The sequence below is a fragment of the Rhinatrema bivittatum genome, chromosome 4 (genome assembly GCF_901001135.1).
Source record: "Rhinatrema bivittatum chromosome 4, aRhiBiv1.1, whole genome shotgun sequence".
NCBI lineage: Eukaryota > Metazoa > Chordata > Amphibia > Gymnophiona > Rhinatrematidae > Rhinatrema > Rhinatrema bivittatum.
In genome coordinates, this window is record NC_042618.1 from 48433916 (window position 1) to 48458147 (window position 24232).

Sequence of the window (24232 nt, forward strand, 5' to 3'; positions counted from 1 at the left end):
TTAAATATGCATTTTCTTGGAGATAAGTGAAAACTAAGTGCTGAATATTTTAGAGCTCTAGTAATAATTTCATCCATTTCAACCAACTACAGAACTTCCAGTTTCGTAAATTAAAGGGTAGATTATTAATACAGTGGTTATTTCTATGACTGATTCAGAAGACATTGTGAGACATGAATTTAAGACTTACCTGACTGTGTAACCTTGGGCAAAAGTACTTTACTCTCTATGGGGGTCATTTTCCAAGTGGATCGCATGCGATACCAAGATCGGGGCAGAGTCGGGGCGGCGTCAGCCCCGGAAAAGGAGGAGTCGGGGCGGCACCGGGGCTGATGCCGCGAAGACTTCGCCGACAGCGAAAGGTATGCTGTGTTTTCGCTGCCAGTTTTGCACCAAATAACTACACCTTTTATGGTGTACTGTGCGACGTCGGCAGCGATCACACCGCGGAGGTGCGATCAATGCCGGCTATTGCAGGATCGCTTCCCGTTTCAACCCCCTGCCCCCGTTACCGCTGAATTCACTATGCCTTGCGGCATTAGTAAATCCAGCCCTATGTCTCCAGTACATCATGCACATTCTTTTATTTTGGAAAAACATTGTCATATCTCTCACATTCTGACAAAGATGAGTCCTACTGTATATCAAATCCAATCACAATTTAGTGTTAACAAGAATTGCTACTTACGATTGCAACTTCAATTGCTTTTTCTGTTGTATACGATAGGTCACAAAGAACTACCAACCGCCTATCCCGGGAAGCAGACCGTGTGGCTGGCAAATACCTTATTTCATAACAAATGTTTTCCACAGTAGTGCCCTGGTGAAAATGAAACTCAAGACTTAATACATGCAAAATACACTCGAGTCTTATGGTATCCTCATTTCAAACTACAGTATTTCTCTAGGTACTTTACAAATACTAAATATGCACTGATGTACACAATGGGGCAGATTTTAAAAGTTGTGGAGGTAGTCCCGGGGCTTTTCGCGCACCGCCGGGCCTTTTGAAAATAGGCCCGGCGCGCGTAACCCCCCCTACATGCATAAATCCACCTGGATTTATTTTATTTATTTATTTATTTTTAATTTTTATATACCGAATTTCTTGCATAAAATGCAAATCAAACCGGTTTACAATGAAACAGAATAAGCAGGAAATATGATTCCTTAGTCTAATACATTGAACATCTATAACGAAAAAACAATTGTTAACAAAGGAAAAAGCTAAACAACATTAATAAAGGTTAATTAACAAAGAAAACATAAATAAAATTATTTTACAGGAATCACAAAGGTTAGCACGAAGGGGCGCACAAAGGGGAAAGCACCTTTGTCGCGCGACACCTGGTGGACCGGCGTCGTTTACCGGCTCTCACGCTGAACGTGAAAGGTGTTGGCGCATGCCCCTTTTAAAATCGAAAGTTATTAACTACATAAAATAATTTCTTTGGTTGGTTCAAGCTATTCATTATCTGATTGCTATAGTACTCTTTTTTTTTTAGGATTTATGTGTGTAAGTCTTTTAAAATCTGCCCCAATGAATCTGATCTGGAGTTCAAAGCTCCTCAGATTAGTGGTAGTATATCTAGTCTGCTAGTACATAAAAGGGGCTTAATATTTGTTTCAATTCATGAGGGAGGTGGCCACTCATGGACAAAACATGGGTATAGATTGCATGTAGCTGCTTTTGTTTTAAAGCAGTGGTTCATGGTAGCCTATTTGTTGTATAAGTGAATGCTCTATTTCATTCAAGAAACTGCATCGCTCCATTTTTTGACCCATAAAAGTACCTTCTAGGTACACCTAGCCAGAACCTACATCACTAAACATTTGTACGTATTTTTATGATTTAATGTAACCGAAACTTAATGGCACCGGTTAGAATGTACTATAGTACGCTTACTCCAAACTTATGTGCCTACATGTAAACCGTTGCAATGGTATATAACTTAGCGACTGTATAGAAAAGACTTAAAAAAAATTATCAAGAGACAAGCGGACCCAATTCCTGGATTTATCCCAATGCCTGAATGGAGAAAAATTAGATTACCCTATTTAGTGTTCTAAGAAAGGAGAAGTTTAATCTTATCTGATAATTTCCTTTCCCTGAATCCAGCCAAACCACTCAAGATGCATGAGTTATGCTCCCCAGCCAGCAGATGGAGACAGAACAAAATTTTGCTGACCTCACCCCTTACAGGGTCCCATCCTGCACTCAGCCTGCCTGTATTCCCTGTAACAAGCTAAGTGAAAAACGGTCAAATCACTATACTTTGAAACCTAAGGGCTTTCTGGGAACCATTCACACCACAAACATGTGAACCACTCAACAAGGAACACTGATTCAAAAGGTAACAAACCTGGACTCTCTTAACCTGTTGCTTACAACACTGCACTCCAGAAATCACTGCAATCCAAGGACACTGAAAAATCTCATGCAGCAAAAAAAAAACAAAAAAAACCAAACAAACCCAAAACACAAAAAACTGGCAGTTTTGGAGGGTTCTAGACTGGTCTGGCTGGACTCAAGGAAAGGAAGTTATCAGGCAAGATTAAATTTCTCCTTCCTCTTCATCTAGCCAGATCAGTCCAAATGAATTGGATGTACCCAAGCTATCCCTATTCTGAATGGATCTCTGCCAAAACTGTTTTCAAGATGGCCAAGCCAAATGCAGACTCTGATAATGTTTAGAAAAAGAATGTATAAGTTGAATATGTTGCCATTTTGCAAATCTCCACTAATGACACCAAAGTTCAGCCTATGCTGCCATCTGTGTTACAGTAAAGCAAGTTCTTCATTTGGAAAAAGACAGACCCTTGTCCACATAGGCTTCCTCTATCCATCATCCAATGAATGCTTTTGAAGACACCTCACTTTTCCTAGGGCCAATGAATCCAATTCTCCTTTGATGTTTGCTTTGACAGGGGGCAATGTTGCAGTTGCATCAAACGCATCAAGGCTTATTGGTTAAGGGAAGTAATACCCATGCAGTATGGAAAATAATAAAGAACAGTGGAATCTACTCAGTTTACATAAGCAATTTGCAGACATGGGAATTAGGTTTGCTTATTCCAGAGGTAAGAATTTAAAAGAATTGATTTGTCCATCATATTATTGGCCAGAACTTCAAAAGAAACATGATGGTGTAAAATGTGGTCACTGTCAAGTGTGCTCTGTAACCATGAAGATTATACAATTTTCTCATCCTATGACAAATAAAAGCTATGTGCTTAAATAGTTTACCACTTGTGCTTCTTCTTATGTGGTATTGTGCCTTTTATAAAGAGACCGGAGAAAAGGTCACTCAGGAAATCTAACTGAAGTGTACATCTCCTAAGGGATTATTTTGCACTAATTTACTTTAGAAGCACATTATAAATTAGAAGGAAAGAGCTCAGTAACCCACATTCCAGTGGAAACACTGAGAGGAGAGGATCACCTTGCTGGTGGCTGAAAGGAATCAGTAAGTTTTTGCTTGGGACATTGACATTGACTTTTTTAAAAGTATTGGGGCAAAGTTAACTATTTGGGAATATTATTTAGTGTGTTAGTGTGTAAGTGCCTTTAATAGTCAGTCAGTGAATAAAACAAGTTAGACTGTTTGCATTTTTAAATAGTCAGTCAATAAGGTAGCAGTAGGTAGGCAGTGAATAAATAAACAAGTTAGACTGTTTGTATTTAGTCAGTCAATAAGGTAGCAGTAGGTAGTGTGTTTATTTTTTAAAAGTCTGCCAGACTATTAAGGTGTCCTCCAGACTTTTAAAGAGCTAAGTGTTTTATTTAATAAATAACTGAGTGCATTGTATTGAAAAACAAAAAAAAAACACAAACCCCCCCCCCCCCCCCCCCACAAAAAAGTAGCCAGAAGCTAGAAATAAGCTAGGAGCAGTATATACCAAAGTAAAAAAGTTGAATAGTTCAGCTCAGTTACTCACCTTGGAAAGGTGTTGAGGTAGTGTGATTAGGTTTGAATAGGGAACAACATTTGTTAATCAAGGGAGCTGTGAGTCACTCAGGCTGACTAACTAAAGTTAGACTGTTTGTAATTCCCAACCCTCCCACCCCTCGCCCACCCACCCCAAGCTCATCCCTTAATTTATAGACAGGTGCCACTTGCACAAAAAAAAAACCCCATCAACAAAAACTTTATTGAGAATTCGATCAGACCCCAGTAGGCCACTACCAGACACATAGTGAATTCACTAATACATTTAAAGGAACTTAGACACATTCCTACTCCCATAGCAACCTAAAACTTAACTAGGAACTGATCAAAATTGAGATGAAGGCAGCAGTCCAGCAGCAAGAGGGGGGCTTCCCAGTCTTTTGCATCGAGTGTCACATGTATGATTTTTTACCCACCGGTGAGAAGTTGTACATGTGCATGCGTTGCAAAGAGCTCCTGGCTCTCAGAGAACGAGTCCGATCTCTGGAGGCTAGAGTGGCAGACCTGGAGGAGCTGAGGGAGACAGAGAGGTATATAGATGAGACCTTCAGGGACATAGTAGTCCAGTCCCAACTTCAGACTGGCAGCCCTGGTGCTGCCTTGGAGGAAGAAGGTCTCATAATGGGAGAGCACCAACCAGATGTAGCAGGAAAGGATCCTGTAGCAAGGACCTGCTCTCTAGGTGATGCATTGTCCTTTCGCACTGAGGATATCTCCCCAAGGCCTACTGCCCAGGAGGGAAGGGTTAGGTTGGCCGTCATAGTTGGTGATTCGATTATTAGGAATGTAGATAGCTGGGTGGCGGGTGGGCGTGAGGATCGCCTGGTAACATGCCTACCTGGTGCGAAGGTGGCGGACCTCACGCGTCACCTAGATAGGATTTTAGACAGTGCTGGGGAGGAGCCGGCTGTCGTGGTACACGTGGGCACCAACGACATAGGAAAATGTGGGAGGGAGGTTCTGGAAGCCAAATTTAGGCTCTTAGGTAGAAAGATTAAACCCAGAACCTCCAGGGTAGCATTCTCTGAAATGCTCCCTGTTCCACGCGCAGGTCACCAGAGGCAGGCAGAGCTCCGGAGTCTCAATGCGTGGATGAGACGATGGTGCAAGGAAGAGGGATTCAGTTTTGTTAGGAACTGGGGAACCTTTTGGGGAAGGGGGAGTCTCTTCCGAAGGGATGGGCTCCACCTTAACCAGGGTGGAACCAGACTGCTGGCGCTAACCTTTAAAAAGGAGATAGAGCAGCTTTTAAACTAGAACAAAGGGGAAAGCCGACAGTCGCTCAGCAGCGCATGGTTCGGAGAGATGTATCTTTAAAGGATACTAATGATGCATTAGAATTAGGGCATCCCGACAGTGAGGTTCCAATAATTAGAAAAGTAGTCAAAGTGCCTGTAACTAAAAACTCACCTGAGCTAAACATTTCTAACTTATCCCTATCAATTAAAAAGCAGAATAAAAATACAATCAAAAAACAAACTTTGAAATGTTTGTATGCTAATGCCAGAAGTCTAAGAAGTAAGATGGGAGAATTAGAATGTATAGCAGTAAATGATGACATAGACTTAATTGGCATCTCAGAGACATGGTGGAAAGAGGATAACCAATGGGACAGTGCTATACCGGGGTACAAATTATATCGCAATGACAGAGAGGAGCAGTCGGGAGGAGGTGTGGCGCTTTATGTCCGGGATGGCATAGAGTCCAACAGGATAAACATCCTGCATGAGACTAAATACAAAATTGAATCTTTATAGGTAGAAATCCCTTGTGTATCAGGGAAGACTACAGTGATAGGGGTATACTACCGTCCACCTGGTCAAGATGGTGAGATGGACAGTGAAATGCTAAGAGAAATTAGGGAAGCTAACCAAATTGAAGTCTCCCATTATTACTGCACTACCAATTACCCCAATATAGACTGGGTAAATGTATCATCAGGTCACGCTAGAGAGATAACGTTCCTGGATGGAATAAATGATAGCTTTATGGAGCAATTGGTTCAGGAACCGACGAGAGAGGGAGCAATTTTAGATCTAATTCTCAGTGGAGCACAGGACTTGGTGAGAGAGGTAACGGTGGTGGGGCCACTTGGCAATAGTGATCATAATATGATCAAATTTGATTTAATGACTGGAAAAGGAACAGTGTGCAAATCCAAGGCTCTCGTGCTAAACTTTCAAAAGGGAAACTTTGATAAAATGAGAAAAATTGTTAGAAAAAAAACTGAAAGGAGCAGCTACAAAAGTAAAAAATGTCCAAGAGGCGTGGTCATTGTTAAAAAATACCATTCTAGAAGCACAGTCCAGATGTATTCCACACATTAAGAAAGGTGGAAAGAAGGCAAAACGATTACCGGCATGGTTAAAAGGGGAGGTGAAAGAAGCTATTTTAGCCAAAAGATCTTCATTCAAAAATTGGAAGAAGGATCCAACAGAAGAAAATAGGATAAAGCATAAACATTGGCAAGTTAAATGTAAGACATTGATAAGACAGGCTAAGAGAGAATTTGAAAAGAAGTTGGCTGTAGAGGCAAAAACTCACAGTAAAAACTTTTTTAAATATATCCGAAGCAGAAAGCCTGTGAGGGAGTCAGTTGGACCGTTAGATGATCGAGGGGTTAAAGGGGCACTTAGAGAAGATAAGGCCATCGCGGAAAGATTAAATGATTTCTTTGCTTCGGTGTTTACTGAAGAGGATGTTGGGGAGGTACCTGTAATGGAGAAGGTTTTCATGGGTAATGATTCAGATGGACTGAATCAAATCACGGTGAACCTAGAAGATGTGGTAGGCCTGATTGACAAACTGAAGAGTAGTAAATCACCTGGACCGGATGGTATACACCCCAGAGTTCTGAAGGAACTAAAAAATGAAATTTCAGACCTATTAGTAAAAATTTGTAACTTATCATTAAAATCATCCATTGTACCTGAAGACTGGAGGATAGCAAATGTAACCCCAATATTTAAAAAGGGCTCCAGGGGCGATCCGGGAAACTACAGACCGGTTAGCCTGACTTCAGTGCCAGGAAAAATAGTGGAAAGTGTTCTAAACATCAAAATCACAGAACATATAGAAAGACATGGTTTAATGGAACAAAGTCAGCATGGCTTTACCCAGGGCAAGTCTTGCCTCACAAATCTGCTTCACTTTTTTGAAGGAGTTAAAAAACATGTGGATAAAGGTGAACCGGTAGATATAGTATACTTGGATTTTCAGAAGGCGTTTGACAAAGTTCCTCATGAGAGGCTTCTAGGAAAAGTAAAAAGTCATGGGATAGGTGGCGATGTCCTTTCGTGGATTGCAAACTGGCTAAAAGACAGGAAACAGAGAGTAGGATTAATGGGCAATTTTCTCAGTGGAAGGGAGTGGACAGTGGAGTGCCTCAGGGATCTGTATTGGGACCCTTACTGTTCAATATATTTATAAATGATCTGGAAAGAAATACGACGAGTGAGATAATCAAATTTGCAGATGACACAAAATTGTGCAGAGTAGTTAAATCACAAGCAGATTGTGATAAATTGCAGGAAGACCTTGTGAGACTGGAAAATTGGGCATCCAAATGGCAGATGAAATTTAATGTGGATAAGTGCAAGGTGATGCATATAGGGAAAAATAACCCATGCTATAATTACACAATGTTGGGTTCCATATTAGGTGCTACAACCCAAGAAAGAGATCTAGGTGTCATAGTGGATAACATATTGAAATCGTCGGTTCAGTGTGCTGCGGCAGTCAAAAAGCAAACAGAATGTTGGGAATTATTAGAAAAGGAATGATGAATAAAACGGAAAATGTCATAATGCCTCTGTATCGCTCCATGGTGAGACCACACCTTGAATACTGTGTACAATTCTGGTCGCCGCATCTCAAAAAAGATATAATTGCGATGGAGAAGGTACAGAGAAGGGCTACCAAAATGATAAGGGGAATGGAACAACTCCCCTATGAGGAAAGACTAAAGAGGTTAGGACTTTTCAGCTTGGAGAAGAGACGACTGAGGGAGGATATGATAGAGGTGTTTAAAATCATGAGAGGTCTAGAACGGGTAGATGTGAATTGGTTATTTACTCTTTCGGATAGTAGAAGGACTAGGGGACACTCCATGAAGTTAGCATGGGGCACATTTAAAACTAATCGGAGAAAGTTCTTTTTTACTCAACGCACAATTAAACTCTGGAATTTGTTGCCAGAGGATGTGGTTAGTGCAGTTAGTATAGCTGTGTTTAAAAAAGGATTGGATAAGTTCTTGGAGGAGAAGTCCATTACCTGCTATTAAGTTCACTTAGAGAATAGCCACTGCCATTAGCAATGGTTACATGGAATAGACTTAGTTTTTGGGTACTTGCCAGGTTCTTATGGCCTGGATTGGCCACTGTTGGAAACAGGATGCTGGGCTTGATGGATCCTTGGTCTGACCCAGTATGGCATTTTCTTATGTTCTTAATAGAAAATACACTGGAATAAACAGAAGAGCACCGGCACACAGCACTATTCTCATAAATGTGCATTACAATATTTTAACATATTGAGTACACAATGAATGTAATAAGATAACACAGTAAATGTGATTTTTCTTTGACCTGTAAAAGTACCTTCTAGGTACACCTGGCCAGAACCTACATCATTTGTATGTATTTTTATGATTTAATGTAACCGAAACTTAATGGCACCGGTTAGAATGCACTATAGTGTTGTGAGTGAGCTGTTTAATGGACCCTTGGGCCGACCTGTGAGAGACTGGGGAGAGGTGTACTATAGTCTAGTGAGTGACAGGTCAGGAGGCGGATACCAGGCAGGAGCTGGACGTGAGCTTCACCCTGGAAGCCGGTACTCCCCCGTAGGAGCCCAGCCGCTGGGACTTAGGTGATTCACCCTGGAAGCCAGTACTCCCCCGGGAGGAGCCCGTAAGAGCCTGGCTGCTGGGACTTAGGAGATCACGAAAGCTGGAGCGGGCAGGCAGGAACTGAAGCAGACTGGGACCGAAGCAAGCAGGAGCTGAAGCAGGACTGGCTACTGGAGCCAGACAGGAGCTGAAGCAGAACAGGTTACTGCAAGCAAGCCAGACAGAAGCAAGACTTGGGCACGGAGTGAAACGAGTCTCAGGCAGGAATGGAGTTGCTAACGCAATAGCACACTCCAGGGCACGGTGCAACGGAGAACAGCAAGGAACCCCGTTGCAAGGCAAAGTCCTGGGCTCCGCGGCGGCCTTACATAGGCCGCGGCGTCTGATGTCACAGAAAGGGCTGAGCCTTCAGTGGCGGGAAACTGCCTTCATAATTGCGGCTTGCGCGCGCCTAGGGAGAAGGCGTCCAGGCAGGGCTTCTCGGCGGCGTCTCCCCCCCCCGTGGGGATGCCGCGAAACAGGCCGCAGACCCTCTGAGACCGGCCGGGACCAAGGAGGTAAGGGCCTAGTACGCTTACTCCAAACTTACTTATGTGCCTACATGTAAACCGTTGCGATTGTATATAACTTAGCGACGGTATAGAAAAGACTTTAAATAAATAAAATATTTTCTCTACAACAGGAGCTGATCAACCGAGAATAAAGCTAAGTAATATTTCTTTAAAGTTCAGTTGAAGGCTCAGTTTAAAAAACTGAATTGCACTGCTTCCACATTTCATTAAAAATATTTAAATTTTAAAAATTCATATGGATAATAAAAGGCAGCATTTATTGAACTATGTGGGATAAGCACAGCATCACAAAAGAGAGAGGTGGATTTTGGCTAAAGATTTTGTCCTTTGCCAAATCAAGTGATGTTTTACCAATACTTGGCATGTACATATAACAAATAATTGGGCAGATTTTCAAAGGCTACGCACGTAACATACGCGCGTAACCTGAGGAAATCTGCCCTGCGCGCGCCAAGCCTATTTTGCATAGGCTCGGCGGAGCGCGCAAGCCCCGGGACGTGCATATGTCCCGGGGCTTGCAAAAAGTGGCGGATCGGGGCGTGGCAGCAGACATTTGGCAGGCGTAACTTCCTGGATAAAGGTTAGGAGGGGGATTTAGGTAGGGCTGGGGGGTGGATTAGATAGGGGAAGGGAGGGGATGCTGGGGGGAGGCGGAAGGAAAGTTCCCTCCAAGGCCGCTCAGATTTCGACTCAGATTCCGATTTTACGATTTCGGAGCAGCCTCGGAGGCGAACGGGCAGCGCACGCAAGGTGCATAAATGTGCACCCCCTTGCGCGCGCTGACCCCGGATTTTAAAAGAAACGCGCGGCTATGCGCATATCTATTGAAATCCAGCGTACTTTTGTTTGTGCCTGGTACGCGAACAAAATACGTGCTTGCGCTTTTTTTTTTTTTAAATGTACCCCCTGTGTGTGCAATGTGCAATTAGGCGCAAAGTTTCTTTCTGATTAGTTAATTTTTTGCATCAATAACTTCATTTCATTCAGGTTTTAATGAGGTACAAACATAAAACCTTTTCCGTTGGAAAGAAATCAGTATAACTAGGGGTCACAAAATGAAACTCCAGAGAGGATGCTCAAACGTCATCAGAAAATATTTCTTCAGGGAGATGCTGGTAGATGCCTGGAATGCCCTTCTAGAGGAGGTGGAGGAAATCAAAACAGTGAAAGAATTCAAAGGGGCATGGGATACTGTGGATCCCTGAAGGCTAAAGAATGGAAATGATGAAAAGAGTACATGGGGTAACTTGCTGGTGCAATGTTTACTACCCTTAACCAATAAGCCTCGATACTGTTGATACAACTCCATCATGGCTCTCTACTTCGAAAGGGGGAAAAGGGGAATTGGATTCATACAGCAACTAACAAGGGCCCAGACTTTTACGGTCTGGGGAAACAAATAAGCATGGGGATAACTTGCTGTTGCAGTGGTTACTACCCTTAACTAACAAGTCTGATACTTTGATTTCAACTCCAACATTGCTCTCTCCTTTAACAGCAAGGCGTAACGTGGAATTTGATTCAAACAGCAACCAAGGGGCCCTGACATTTATGGTCTGGGAAAATGATAAGCATGGGGGTAACCTACATGGTACAGCAGATACTACCATAAGCTTGCTGGCAGACTGGATGGACCGTTTAGTCTTTTTCTGCCGTCATTTCTATGTTTCTATAATCCCAGGCCCTCTGGCTCATCCATTCTATATGCTACACACCTGTCGAATTACCTTGTCCATTCTTTCTGCTATTAGATATACATGAACCAATTGCATGTTGAAGTGTGCCCATATGGACTCCAGAGACTAAGGAATAAGCTTGCTCTTTGCAAAATTGACTAACTAGCCCAAGTTCCTAAAACTAACTACTCTGCTGGATGCCAGAACACCTTGATAAGGTTTTGCTTTTATCAGCCAATTGTCCAGATAAGGATGAACCAGGACTCCCTCTCGCCACAAGAAGGCAGTCACTACCACCATTACCTTAAATGAGAGTCCGCGGGGCCACTGTCAGACCAAAGGGAAGTGTCCCTGAATTGAAAATGTGCCTGCACAATACAAAAACAGCTCTCTCTAATCTTCTCTTCTGATGGGAATATGAAAGTAAGCCTCTCAAGTCCAAGGAGGTAAGGAATTTGCCCTGTTGCACTGCCTTAAAGATTGAAGGAAGAGGTTTCATCCTGAAATAAAAAATTGAGAATGAGTCTAAAAGTGCCATCTTACTTGGGAACCATAAAATAAACTGAACATCAAGTCCCCTATCTTTGAGGGGAATGGACACTACTGCCTTTAACATCTGAAGCCATACTAGAGTTCCGAGCACTGCTTTCTGTTTGACAACTGAAGCACCGGGAGACACCTCAATTCCATCCCTTTTACATGTTGACAACTATTCCAGCAAATCATATGCAGCTGCTGGTAATATATATAGTCACGCAAAAGACACTGGGAATGCTCAGTGCAGGGGGCAGTTTGTGCTTCCTGTTCCTTAGAGAAAATAGCTAGCTTTTCACCTGCCTTCAAACATCGAGTTACATTTTCAGTTTATACAGCATCCAGGCTTCCTTCCTACTCTTATTTGTCTAACAAAAACAAACAAAAACTACTATAGTATTCACACCCAAAAAATAATGTAGCTGCTAGGTTAGTAACTTCCATAAATAAACCAAAGAACGAGAGACTCTGTGATGCCTTATATAGTACAAATCTTTCTATAATCTATTTTCTTTAACCTTTCAAAAGGTGCTGCTGTTATTCAATTTCAGATATGCCCTATTACTACTATATGGACATCCATTTTCTCATAACAGAAGACATATTGCATTATTATAACATAGGCCTAAGAACACCTTTCAATAGTAGGTGTCTGTTCTAAACAAATCACTAGTCTCCCACTGAAATGGAATGCCAGATGAAACGCTAAAGTACTCAACCATTAGAACGTGTTAAACTGCAATATTTCTAAAGAAGAGAATGAAAATAAGACATTGATAACACTGGTCTACATCAATTTTGCTGACTAAAAGATAACATGTGATCTTTATATATTTTAGTGTACTGAATCCAGTCACGTCCGGTATTTTCCGCAAAACGTTGTCTACTGAAACTCTTATAGCAATAACGTAACATTATTATTTAGATATGCTGAATACACAAAAAGATAATTAATGCGCAGAAAGACATGCTGAATACACAAAAAGAAATGCTGAATATGTAATTGGTATAACCAATAGGAAGACTGCTTATTAAACAGTTTAAAACTGCTGATGTTGGCATTTTATGGCTATATAAGCAGCGTGAAAACAGACAGCAGCATTTAGTCTTTCAAGAGGCTTAGAAGTCGCAGCAAATTTAACTCTGTTAAATCTGTTTTTGTTGAATATGTCATTTAACACAAATAGTTCATGGTCGGTGCCGGAATGATCCTGATATAGTCTGTTACATTTGTGGTTGTTTTACAACACCCAAAGGACAACTATATCTGACTTTGTACGAAAAGCTTATCAATTATATTTCAGGGTTAAACTGGGTGACCAGGACAAACCTTGGGCACCACATAAAGTGTGCAGGACATGTGTTGAAAACCTGAGACAGTGGACTAAAGGTCAGAGAAAAAGTCTCAGCTTCGGAGTTCCAATGGTATGGCGAGAGCCCCAAAACCATGTTGATGACTGCTACTTCTGCATGGTAATTATTACAGGCATGAACACAAAGACAAAATCTTCCATCCAGTATCCAAATCTCCCCTCAGCTATAAAACCAGTTGCTCACTGCGATGAAATCCCTGTACCTATCTTCAGTACTTTGGAAAGTTCCGACGACGACGAATTCTGGCATTCCAATTTTTCCAAAGACTCAGACGATGAAGATTTCATGGCCTCAGAAGTTGATGCCAGAATGTGCCAGCTATTCATGCAAGCTGAGTTGAATGACCTGGTACTAGATCTTGATCTGCTGAAGTCGTCAGCAGAGTTACTGGGTTTAAGGCTAAAGGAAAAGAACCTGTTGGCTCAGGTACCACATTTATGCATCGTAACAAAGAGAAAGATCTTCTGAAATATTTCCATATGGACGAGGAACCTGTATACTGCATAGACGTCAAAGGACTTGAGTCAATGGGATGTGATAGTTATGTAGCTGACAAATGGAGGCATTTTATTGACAATTCAAAGAGAAGCCTAAAGTGTGTGTTGCTTCACAATGGCAATAAATTAGCTTCCATTCCTATTGCTCACTCGGTAAATATGAAAGAAACTGGTTCTCATGGATTCATAATTCTCCAAAAAATCAAATATAATGATCATTGCTGGATTTTGTGGCGATCTGAAGGTTATATCGATGCTTCTAGGACAATAAGGCAGTTACACAAAATTTCCTTGCTTCTTGTGCCTTTGGGATAGCGAGCAAAGGCAGAACATTATACAAGGAAAGAATGGCCCGCTAGGAGAAATTTAAGCTCGGTGAAAAGAATATTAAGAATGAACCACTTTGTTAATCCTCAGAAAGTGTTGCTCCCCCCATTGTATATAAAATTGGGACTCATGAAACAGTTCGTTAGGGCTTTGGATCAAGATGGTGAGTGCTTCAAGTATCTGTGTACCAAATTTCCTGCTCTTTCACATGAGAAGTTGAAAGCTGGCATATTTGATAGCCCGCAAATTAGGCTTGTAATCAAAGACAGAGAATTCCTCAATACCATGAAAACCATAGAAAAGGATGCTTGATCTTTTTCTGACATGATTACATACTTTCTTGGCAACTTCAGGGCCGAAAATTATAACCTTTTAGTTCAAAATTTGTTGATTGCTTTTCAAAGACTGGGAGCAAACATGAGTGTCAAATTGCATTTCCTTGATAGCCACCTGAACTACTTCCCCTCACATCTTGGAGCTATGAGTAAAAAACAAGGAGAACGCTTCCACTAAGACATCAAGACCATGGAACATAGATATCAAGGCTGATGGAACACAAACATGATGGCAGACTTCTGCTGGTGTTTACAGCACGACAACCCTGATCATAACTATTCCAGAGATTCCAAAAAGAGAAAATTTCTCCCTAACAATTAAAATGTACACAGCTATTGCTCTCTTTGTTAGACGATAGACTTGATTTTTGCATGAAACAAATATATTACGTGCTATCGCTTCTTCAGAACTTATTATCCTTGATATTCAACTTTATAATCTTTAATTAAACATTTCTCATTTGTGAAAAAATCTGACGTATTACATATTATTTTGACTTCATATTTGGAATCAGCACCTTTCATTTGGGTAAGATCAGCAAAATTTAGGTCAGCAGAAAACTTTTTTTTTCAAAGGTAGACCAGTGTAATCAATACCTTTATGCAGTCAGCAAAACTATCAGAAATGGGAGCATGAAGTTCAAAGACGTTACCAAGACGCATCACTTCCATCACCTACTGGGTCCATGCCTGGTAAAACTGCTGCAAGTGATCACCACAGGCAAAACCACTGAATGGACCCGCCAATCATCATTGAGAAGAGCAAGCGGTTACCATAATGGGAGCTGAATCAGACTTTGGTCTTCTGAAACTGTAAAAAGTCTGACCCCTTCCTTTTGAACCCTGGAAACCCTGCAAGGAAAATGAAAGGTATCATTTTCCTGGCCTACAGTATCGAGAATCTCAAAGTTGGCCTTGACCACAAAGGAGTAGAAGAAAGATTGAGACTTATCCTCGTGGAGCCTTTGGGGCTTAGAATCCCCTAGATTTCTGACCAGCCGTTCGAGATCTCCTCAAAAAGAAGCTTCCCTTTAAAAGGGAGATTGCCCAGCTGAAACTGACAGGAATCTACAGACCAAGCATCCTGGCAGTCATCGAAGACACTATCGAACTGGAAGAAACCTGCAGAAGATCATAAACTGCATCAGCCAAAAAGACCCATTCCGTTCTATCCATGCCCTCACTCTTTGTGAACTGCTGAATTCAGCTTAAGAGGGTCCTGACCACAAAGCCATTACAAATCTAAATTTGAATTGCCAGAGTTGCATAAGTAAAGATATTTCAGTGGAATCAATCCTCCAATCCTGGGTACCTTTAAGAGAAGTGCTGCCCTTGTCCAGGATCATAGTCCTTCTTGTGACCAAAGCATCAACCCAAGGTTACAACAAGCGTTGCACATCGGGAGATAAAGGATAGAACTTATGAAGATTCTTCATCCCCTTGAGACCACTCTCAAGGGGCTCCCATTCAGCCAAAACTACCTCCTCAACTTTGGAAGCTATGGAAAAAGCCCTGGAGGACATGCAGACCCCCTTAATGATCATATCCCAGATCGGCATCTCCTCCATCTGGAGGCACAAAACTACCTGATCTATTAGAGCCACAGTTTCGTCATCGTGAAACACGAAGATGACATGGTTATCTGCCTTATCTGAGGAGACCTCACCTTCTTCCACTGAAGCACAGTTCAAGGAGTCCACCTGATCCTCAAGATCCCCTGGAAGGTTCTCTATGACCAGTGAAGATAGATCTGAAGCCCTCCTGGGTTTTATGAGAGGAACTGAAGCTTATGACTGACAGAAAAAAAAACCCAGGGGAAGATTTGCATTTGCTATCAGTTCCCAGTATATCACAGAAGGCTTGATGCCGAAAACAAAAAAATATTCAGGTGAAAAACAATCCCCAGACCATTCTGAGTCAAAGCAGCTCTAATCTGAGTACCTTCCCCAAGAGCCAGATCTGGGGGAAGGGAGTTGAGAACAGATCTGCTATCAAGTGCTGCCCTGTCTGAAAGGCCCTGGCTGGGCAAAGGTCCAAGTTGCTGCCTTTTCTTTCTTCCCCATCCCACCCCCGAACAACTTAAAGCAACAGGCATTCAAAAGCAGGCGAGAGAGGGGTTTTGAATAATTCTCTCCAGAGTTCAGAACAGCTGAAACAAGCTGGCCTCAACCCCACCTCCCCCTCTTTCATTTTTTTCCTTTAAATTGAGCGAAATCCCCCTCATGTTCTACAAGTCCCTTTGGGATGGGAACCTCAGCACTGGGCTCACTTTCCTGGCAAACCAGGGACCTGGGAACTAGGCTCCATCAGAAACCTCTGGAAATCCTGCTGCACCACCACCGGGTCCTACCATCTGCTCAAGGCAGAGTATACTGGAGTTTTCTCAGTGCTGCATTACTATACATAGTGGCGATGATGCCATGGAGGAAAACCTTTGTGCTCTGCCTCCATCTGCAGGTAAGGGGACATAACCTATGTACTCGCTGGACTGGTGCAACAGGATGAAATGGTAATGGACTTTATGTGCAGAAATGAGTTTTTGAAAATTGCCCAGATATATGTTACTTTTACTCATGGAACTCATGAAAAGTGATTCCAAAATGTACACAAAGCAAGGGTAAATTAATTTTATCATGCAAGAGTACAGTGCTTGTGCCTTTAAACATGGCACTTTTTTTTTTTTTTTTTTGGAGTCAGAGTTGGTCCCTCAGCATAAAAAGATGACCTGTATTTATAAACCTCCTTTTATCCTAGTTAAGGCCTGCACTCAGTTACTGCACATAGTCTACAGTGTCTGTAACAGAGCTCAATCTGACTACTCTAGTGTAATAATTTGATTCATCCCAGCAAATAGAAAACATTCTCCTGGTCTCTAGCATAACTCTTGCCTTCCATTTCACAGAAATGTCATTTAAGTGAAAGTACAAAAAAGGTTTACATGCTGTTTTGGTCAGTAAAATCTGTTCATTTTTGTACCACAATTTGCTTTGCATCTGTAGTGTAAAAATTATTATAAAGCAATGATGAAATGAAACAGTCTCACCTGGGGCCATTTTGTCTTTGTTAAATATTAAGGTAATCCTGGCACAGTTATTATCCAGATATCCGGAACCGGGCTCACATTTTACATTGTCTGGTAGAGTTTCTAAAGCACTGCATTCTCCCCACTCAGCACAGGGAGGCTGGAAACATTTTGCAGAAGTTTTTATTGGCAATCTTGTCCTGCAGGACACGGGGTACTTTCTAAGTTATTCCCATAGAGTCTTTGTAACAAACACGGTTTTCTACCACACCATACCTAGAAATCAAGTTATATTGAAATTAAAATCAATTCAGTAAATGAGACCATTATTTTAAATTCAAATTAACTTATTTGCTTAAAACTACTAAATTCGGCTTAAGCTTACTTAGTAGTAATACAAAGTTCTGGTTTTAAAACTGCTAACACAGAAAATGAAGCCTCAAAATATTTATTTATCGAGTTTTATATAACGTCATTCGGTTTCGCCATCATAACGGTTTACAAAAATATGAAGGATTACAAGGTTAAGGAGGATAACAAGGTTTTCAAAAAGGTTCAAAAGATTGTTAACATAGGGAAATCATATACATGGTAGTTGCTGTTCAGTTTTTTCACATTTCAAATTCTTTGTTATAATACATACTTGTGTTGAGTTTCAATTTTCTTCAGGTTAGACCGGAGGGGGTTGGCGTTCTTTGTTCATTGAGTGAGTTGGTATGCTTTGGTGAACATCCATGTTTTTAGATCTTTTTTGAAAGTTTTGAAAGTGGTCTTTATCTCATCTTATCCCTTTAATGGTTGTTTTTCTGGTTACAGTATGTAAATAAAGCAGAATTGCTATCTGTAAGAGGTGTTCTCAGAGGACAGCAGGATGTTAGTCTTCACACATGGGTGACACTATCAGATGGAGCCCCAGTCCGGAACTTTTATCTCAAAGATTCTAGAGCTTTCATACATGCCCTACAGAGCATATGCAGCTGTAGTTGTCACCCTGCCCCCTAGGCAGAGTCCCTCAGTCCGTGATATAGCTAATACATGGAGAAACCAACTCCCAGGGGAGGTGGGTGGGGTTTGTAAGGACTAACATCCTGCTGTCCTCTGAGAAAACTTCTTACAGTTAAGCAATTCTGCTTTCTCAGAGAACAAGCAGGATGGTAGTCCTCACACATGGGTGATTCTCAAGCTATAGCCTGTCCAAGAAGGACAAAGCAGGAAAACACAAAGTGCTGAAAGCACCACCTCTCTCCCTTTTGCTGTGAGGCAACTGACCCACAAAGAGGTCTAGGCGGGAAAAGACTTGGGTTCTACAAAGAAAAAGCCATAGAAATGAATAAGAGACAAAACCCCCATACCTAGCAGGGGCACCTAAGGCAGAGGAGTGATGAGAGTATGAGCAAGAAACCAACTTCTCGTCATGGAAAACATTATAAGCAGGGTTTTGGATCAGTAAACCCTGAAGAGGTCTAGAACCTCCTCTATACAGGAAAAAGTCTAGAGATGTAAACAAGAGAAGGACTCTTGGATGAAGACCGCATAGTTTCCTTCGGTGTTAAAGGCAACCAAAAAACAACTGGGGCCAGAGAGCTCCCCAGAAAGAAAATTCAGTCCACTGGCATCCAAAGGATAGAATGCATTGCAGAAGTATGCCCATGTTTGGCAGAAAGGCGTAACGGGCAGAAAAACCCAAACAATGCTTGGAAGAATAATCAGCAACAATGGCAGGGTTTGTGACAGACCCTACGAGCCAAAGCACTGGACATAGCTGACCATGCAGGACAGCATCAAGAGGATGAAAGGCAATCCCCTAGCTCATTTTTATTTTTATTTATTTATTTATTTAGCATTTGTTTATATACCGAGGTACAGCTGACAATGCCTTCACTCCGGTTTACATTACAACGAACCAGTTACATTTAAATTCATAACATTAAAACAGATAGAAACAGAGTATTAACTTAGTAAAAGTTAATAAGTACATTGAACAATAGATAAGAATGTATGCAGTTCTTGAAGTTGACGGTTGAAGCCATTAAAGAGAAAGAAGGTTTCTGCAAGTCGGGCGAGAGTCAGAAGGACTGTTGGAATAAAAAGGGGGCGAGAGGTGGATATGAAAAAGGATTTATGCTCTGTTATCATTGGGTGAACAGTCATTGTAAGACTGTGAGAGTAGCCATTCTTTAAGTTCCTTTTTAAAGGATTTAAGATTTTCTTGTGAATTGAGGTGTAGAGGTAAAGAGTTCCATAATTTTGGGCCGACTATAGAAATGGCTCTATTTCTGGTGGAGGAAAGTTTGGCTTGTGGTAGTGAAGGGACATCCAGCTGAATTTTATATGTAGATCTTGTTGTACGTGATGGTTTATACAGATGTATAATATTGTCCAGGGCAGTGAAGTCTGCTTTGTGAATTGTCTTATGTAGAATTGTGATGACTTTGTACTCTATTCTTTTTTTTAACAGGGAGCCACTGTAGGTTGTGGAGTACTGGGGATATATGGTCGGATTTTCTTTTACCAGTCAGGACTCTGGCAGCTGCATTTTGGAGTAACTGCAGTGGTCTTAAGGCTGCATTGGGAAGGCCAATTAGAAGGGAGTTGCAGTAGTCAATACTGGAGAAGATGAGGGTTTGAAGAACGGTTCTGAAATCCCGGGGGTGAAGCAGCGGTTTAAGGTGTTTGAGTATTTGAATTTTGAAGAAGCCTTCTTTTGTTTTTGCTGCGATGTGTTTTTTAAGATTTAGCTCATTATCTAGCCAGAAACCCAGATCTTTAACGTTGTCTTTGAGTTGAATTTGAATGTTGTCAAATTGGAAAGGAGGAGTGTATGTTATACCAGAGTTTTTCCTTGTGATTAGTATACATTCTGTTTTGCTCATATTTAAGCATAATTTTAGGTTGTTTAGTAGTTTTCGTATTGCTTCAAGGTGTGAGGCTGCTTTTGACATTGAATCTTCTAAAGACGAAGTAATGGGAATGAGAAGTTGTATGTCATCAGCATACATGTAGAAAATGATGTTAAGGCTAGTTAAGAGATGGCATAAAGGAAGAAGGTAGATATTAAAGAGAATGGGTGATAAAGCTGACCCTTGAGGAACTCCTGTATCCAGAGGGATGGCCTCAGATGAAAAGCTGTTGTAGGAAACTTTGAAAAATCTGTTTTTAAGGAAAGAGGAAAACCAGTTAAGGGTTTTTCCAGCGAGACCAATGGATTCCAGACTAAAAATAAGCCTTTTGTGGTCCACTGTGTCAAAGGCTGCTGACAAATCGAGGAGGATCAGAAGGTGATCTAGTTTGTTATCGAGGCCTCTTAATAATGTGTCAGAAAGATTGAGTAGAAGGGTTTCTGTACTGAGGTTTTTTCTAAAGCCGTGTTGTGTGGGAAATAGAATATTATGGTCATCAAGGTGTTCGTTTAGTTGTTTCAGAACCGCCTTTTCTGTCAATTTGGCAAAGAGGGGAAGGTTTGAAATTGGGCGGTAGTTGTTTAAATCTTCTGGGTTGAGGTTTTTTTTTCTTAAGTAGTGGTGTGATAGTAGCGATTTTTAGTTTGGTAGGAAGCTCACCCTCAATAAGAGATTTGTTGATGATTGCTGCTATAGTTGGGGCTATGGGATGAGCGATTTCCTTTAGAGCTCGGGTTGGGATGGTGTCCATATCATGACGTGCAGGGTTTATTTTTTTCAGCATTTTCTCAGTTTCCAAGTTGGAGATGGGATTGAATTCAAGCCAAGGACTTAAGTTTAATGAAGGATGCTTTAACCACCCCCCCCCCCCCCCCCGAGGGTTCTACCGCTAAAAAACGCCATGATGCTGCCTTGATTTGTATTAGCCCTTGACACAGGACTTTTGCTGTCTGAATCACGGCCCCGTGCCGGGCGTCTGTAATCTAACCTTGGAAATGTTCGGGCATGGATTGATTTCTATGAGTTTAAAGATAAGTGCAAATATACAAATGCAATAAGACAAGTGCAATAAGAGAAGTACATTGATTTATTATCAAAATATACATTTTAAATGGTGTTGGACTTTCACTTATAGTAAAATAGAAAAGCTTAAAAAAAAAGGTTCCTTTGACCAATGATTATATATAAGGCAGAGTACGGAAGTCGTAAGTACTATACGATGATGTCTATTATGAAGGTCAACATTCTATAATTATTGCGTCTAGTTTAGCCAAGATTGTCTGGGATTCCGGTGGTAATATCTTAGAGTATACCTGCAAGGAAAGATACACCACTTTCCCTATTTTTTCACCAAGTTTTGGCCTGACTGCTATTAGCTTTTCTCACTTCACTAGGTGTCCAGAGTGCCTTCCTGCTCACCTGAACTATCCTGTAGACAGGATGGATAACCCTGCTCTTGACAGGATGCAGTGTGGGTGAGCTTCAGGCCTAACTTATCTCCCTGCTTGGGGGATTGGGCTAGGGATTGCCTTTCATCTTCTTGATGCTGTCCTGCATAGTCAGCTACGTCTAGTGCTTTGGCTCGTAGGGTCTGTCACAAACCCTGCCATTGTTGCTGATTATTCTTCCAAGCATTGCTTGGGTTTTTCTGCCCATTACACCTTTCTGCCAAACACAGGCACACTTCTGTATTGCATTCTATCCTTTGGATGCCAGTGGACTGAATTTTCTTTCTGGGGAGCTCTCTGGCCCCAGTTGGTAGAACGCTAAAAAACGACATGATGCTGCCTTGATTTGTATTAGCCCTTGATAAAGGACTTCTGCTTTCCAAAACACGGTCCCGTGTCTGGCGTCGGTAATCTAACCTTGGAAATGTTCGGCATGGATTGATTTCTATGAGTTTAAGTGCAATTATATAAATGCAATAAGACAAGTGCAATAAGAGAAGTACATTGACTTAATATCAACAAATACATTTTAAATGGTGTTGGACTTTCACTTATAGCAAAATAGAAAAGCTTAAAAAAAAAAAAAGGTTCCTTTGACCAATGATTATATATAAGGCAGAGTACGGAAGTCATAAGTACTATACGATGAAGCCTATTATGAAGGTCAACATCCTATAATTATCGCGTCTAGTTAATAAGCCAAGATTGTCTGGGATTCCATTGGTATTCACACTTGGTAATTTAATTTTTGCAGCACTCCAGTATTAATATTAGGTCGGCCTGTTCAAGTTCAAACAAGTGTGATACACTAAGATATACCATGAATGCCCTAGCATTTCCTCCCCTCCCCTCGACAACTGGAAGTCAGAAGGAGTGAAGGACACAAGGAGGCATACCGCTGTATTGCAAGGGTAAGAACAAGTTTGCTAGGTCGTATATCTCAATCCCAAGTGAATCACTCACTGCCAATTCCAGTAGGGAGTTACCCACCAAGATAGAGCCCTCAGCCTGCTTGGAAACTGCGAGCGAATCCCTCAGGGAAGAAATCCAGAAACACTCCACTAAGACAGGAAGCTAGGGTGCTGCAAGTGCAAGTCCCTGTCGAATAGGATTTTTTCACCAGCCTGGAAACCCTAAGGGCATCACGACAGGGTCAGTGTGATCTCAGACCAGATTGCCATGAACCTGGCTTAGGAATTAATACCTGAGTCATGATTACATATACTTCCCCCAAGGAAGCACGCGGTCTAGTAAATGGAACAATCACTGCCTGAACCAGAACTCTCCTGTCCGCAGACAGGGTTATCCCTAAAATGGGGAAGTGTAGCTTGCAAGCCACTGCAACCAAAGAGCAACACCTCTGTTGTGGGGTCTCTCGTCCCCCCAACTCCCTCAGCTATAGATTGAAAGGCATACTTGTCAATTAGATGGTCTAGAACCCCTCCTTACTGAGGTAGGGCTCCTAAGGTGAAAATGACTGGCAATAATGGTCCTTATTGAAAAATGCCCACTGAGCTCAGCAGGTATCAAAGGTGACTCCTGGATGGGTAAAACCCCTAATCTTCGCCAGGGAGCTACTCTGGAATGGCTCCTTACGAAACAGACTTGCTGTGACTTAGGCCGACCTAAGGAGAGCACTACCGCCAGTCAGAAGCAGTGACATCCCTTCTCTGAGAAATGGAGAACGAGGGACACCCCTTGTGGGATGGACAACTGGGAGTCTAGAGGGAAACCCTAAGGGTTGTCCTGGAACCCAGTCAAATCTCCCCTTCCTGAAGGGACAGGAAAGCAACAGGAAATGGGACCTCCTGATCCCAAAAAACCTTTCAACTCTCCAGTTGAGAGTTGAATTACAATCACTGATCGCAGAGGCTCAGAAGTGACCAATCTACCACTGGCAGCCGCCCACAGATAGGGTAGGCCACCACAGTAATCAATGGAAAGACCCCAGAAAAAATGGTCCAATGACCACTGCTGCTGTCCCCCAACCTGGCCTACAAGGAGATGCACCGATTCAAAGAATTTGAGGCTCCAGTTTGTTGATAACCTGCAAGGGACTGAGCCCCAGGGGCATTCTCACAAAGGGATTTGTGACATGGGAGAGACTGAAAGACATATTCCTCTTCTGAGGAAGAAGACTCAACACTACCCTCTTGGTGTCTACTCCCCTAAGCGTTGGACCAGGAACAGTCCAGGGTCAGTCCTGTGGCTGTGGCGCACAGCCTGTTGTGCACGCCATGAGGGAAACACATACCCATACAGTAGAGGGCAACTGAAAGAATAGAGCTCTCCATTGTAAAAGCACGCTGATTAGTACTCATACAGTGGTATCCCATCCTATGGATGGCGACCCACCTATGAACCCACTTGCCATGCCTGTGGGTAGAATTCCACGGCACAGCAAGGACAAAACACCACCTGTTAGAGTCATTGGCTGCATGCTGCCAAAAAGCAATCACAGAGTGTGTGATGACTTCCTCACCAGTGTTCCCCAACACTTGGTGTAAAACTGACGAGGAGGCTGATATCTTGACGAGACTATGGCAGAACTCTGGCATGGCTGAGTACTGCACAGACAAGGAGAATGCCACCCGCTATCGCCAAAGGCACTTGAAGTAGATGCCTTGCTGTACTTGACTGTGCATGCTGCGCTCCACTGTCACACTAACTCCCAGAGGAGTGAATAGGAACAGTATGATGACGGCATCCCCAGTACCACTGGAGCTCTAGTTATGGCATGGTGGTGGT

The 24232-nt window shown here is 42.0% G+C and overlaps 1 protein-coding gene across 1 annotated transcript in view; it reads right to left on the bottom strand.

Moving 5' to 3' along the window:
- JAG2 (jagged canonical Notch ligand 2) overlaps positions 1 to 24232 on the bottom strand; it is a 481367-nt gene that overhangs the window by 20961 nt on the left and 436174 nt on the right. Inside the window, 3 exon segments of the mRNA XM_029598095.1 lie at positions 689 to 835; positions 17150 to 17322; positions 17325 to 17412. Coding sequence (XP_029453955.1) covers positions 689 to 835; positions 17150 to 17322; positions 17325 to 17412 — 408 coding nt within the window.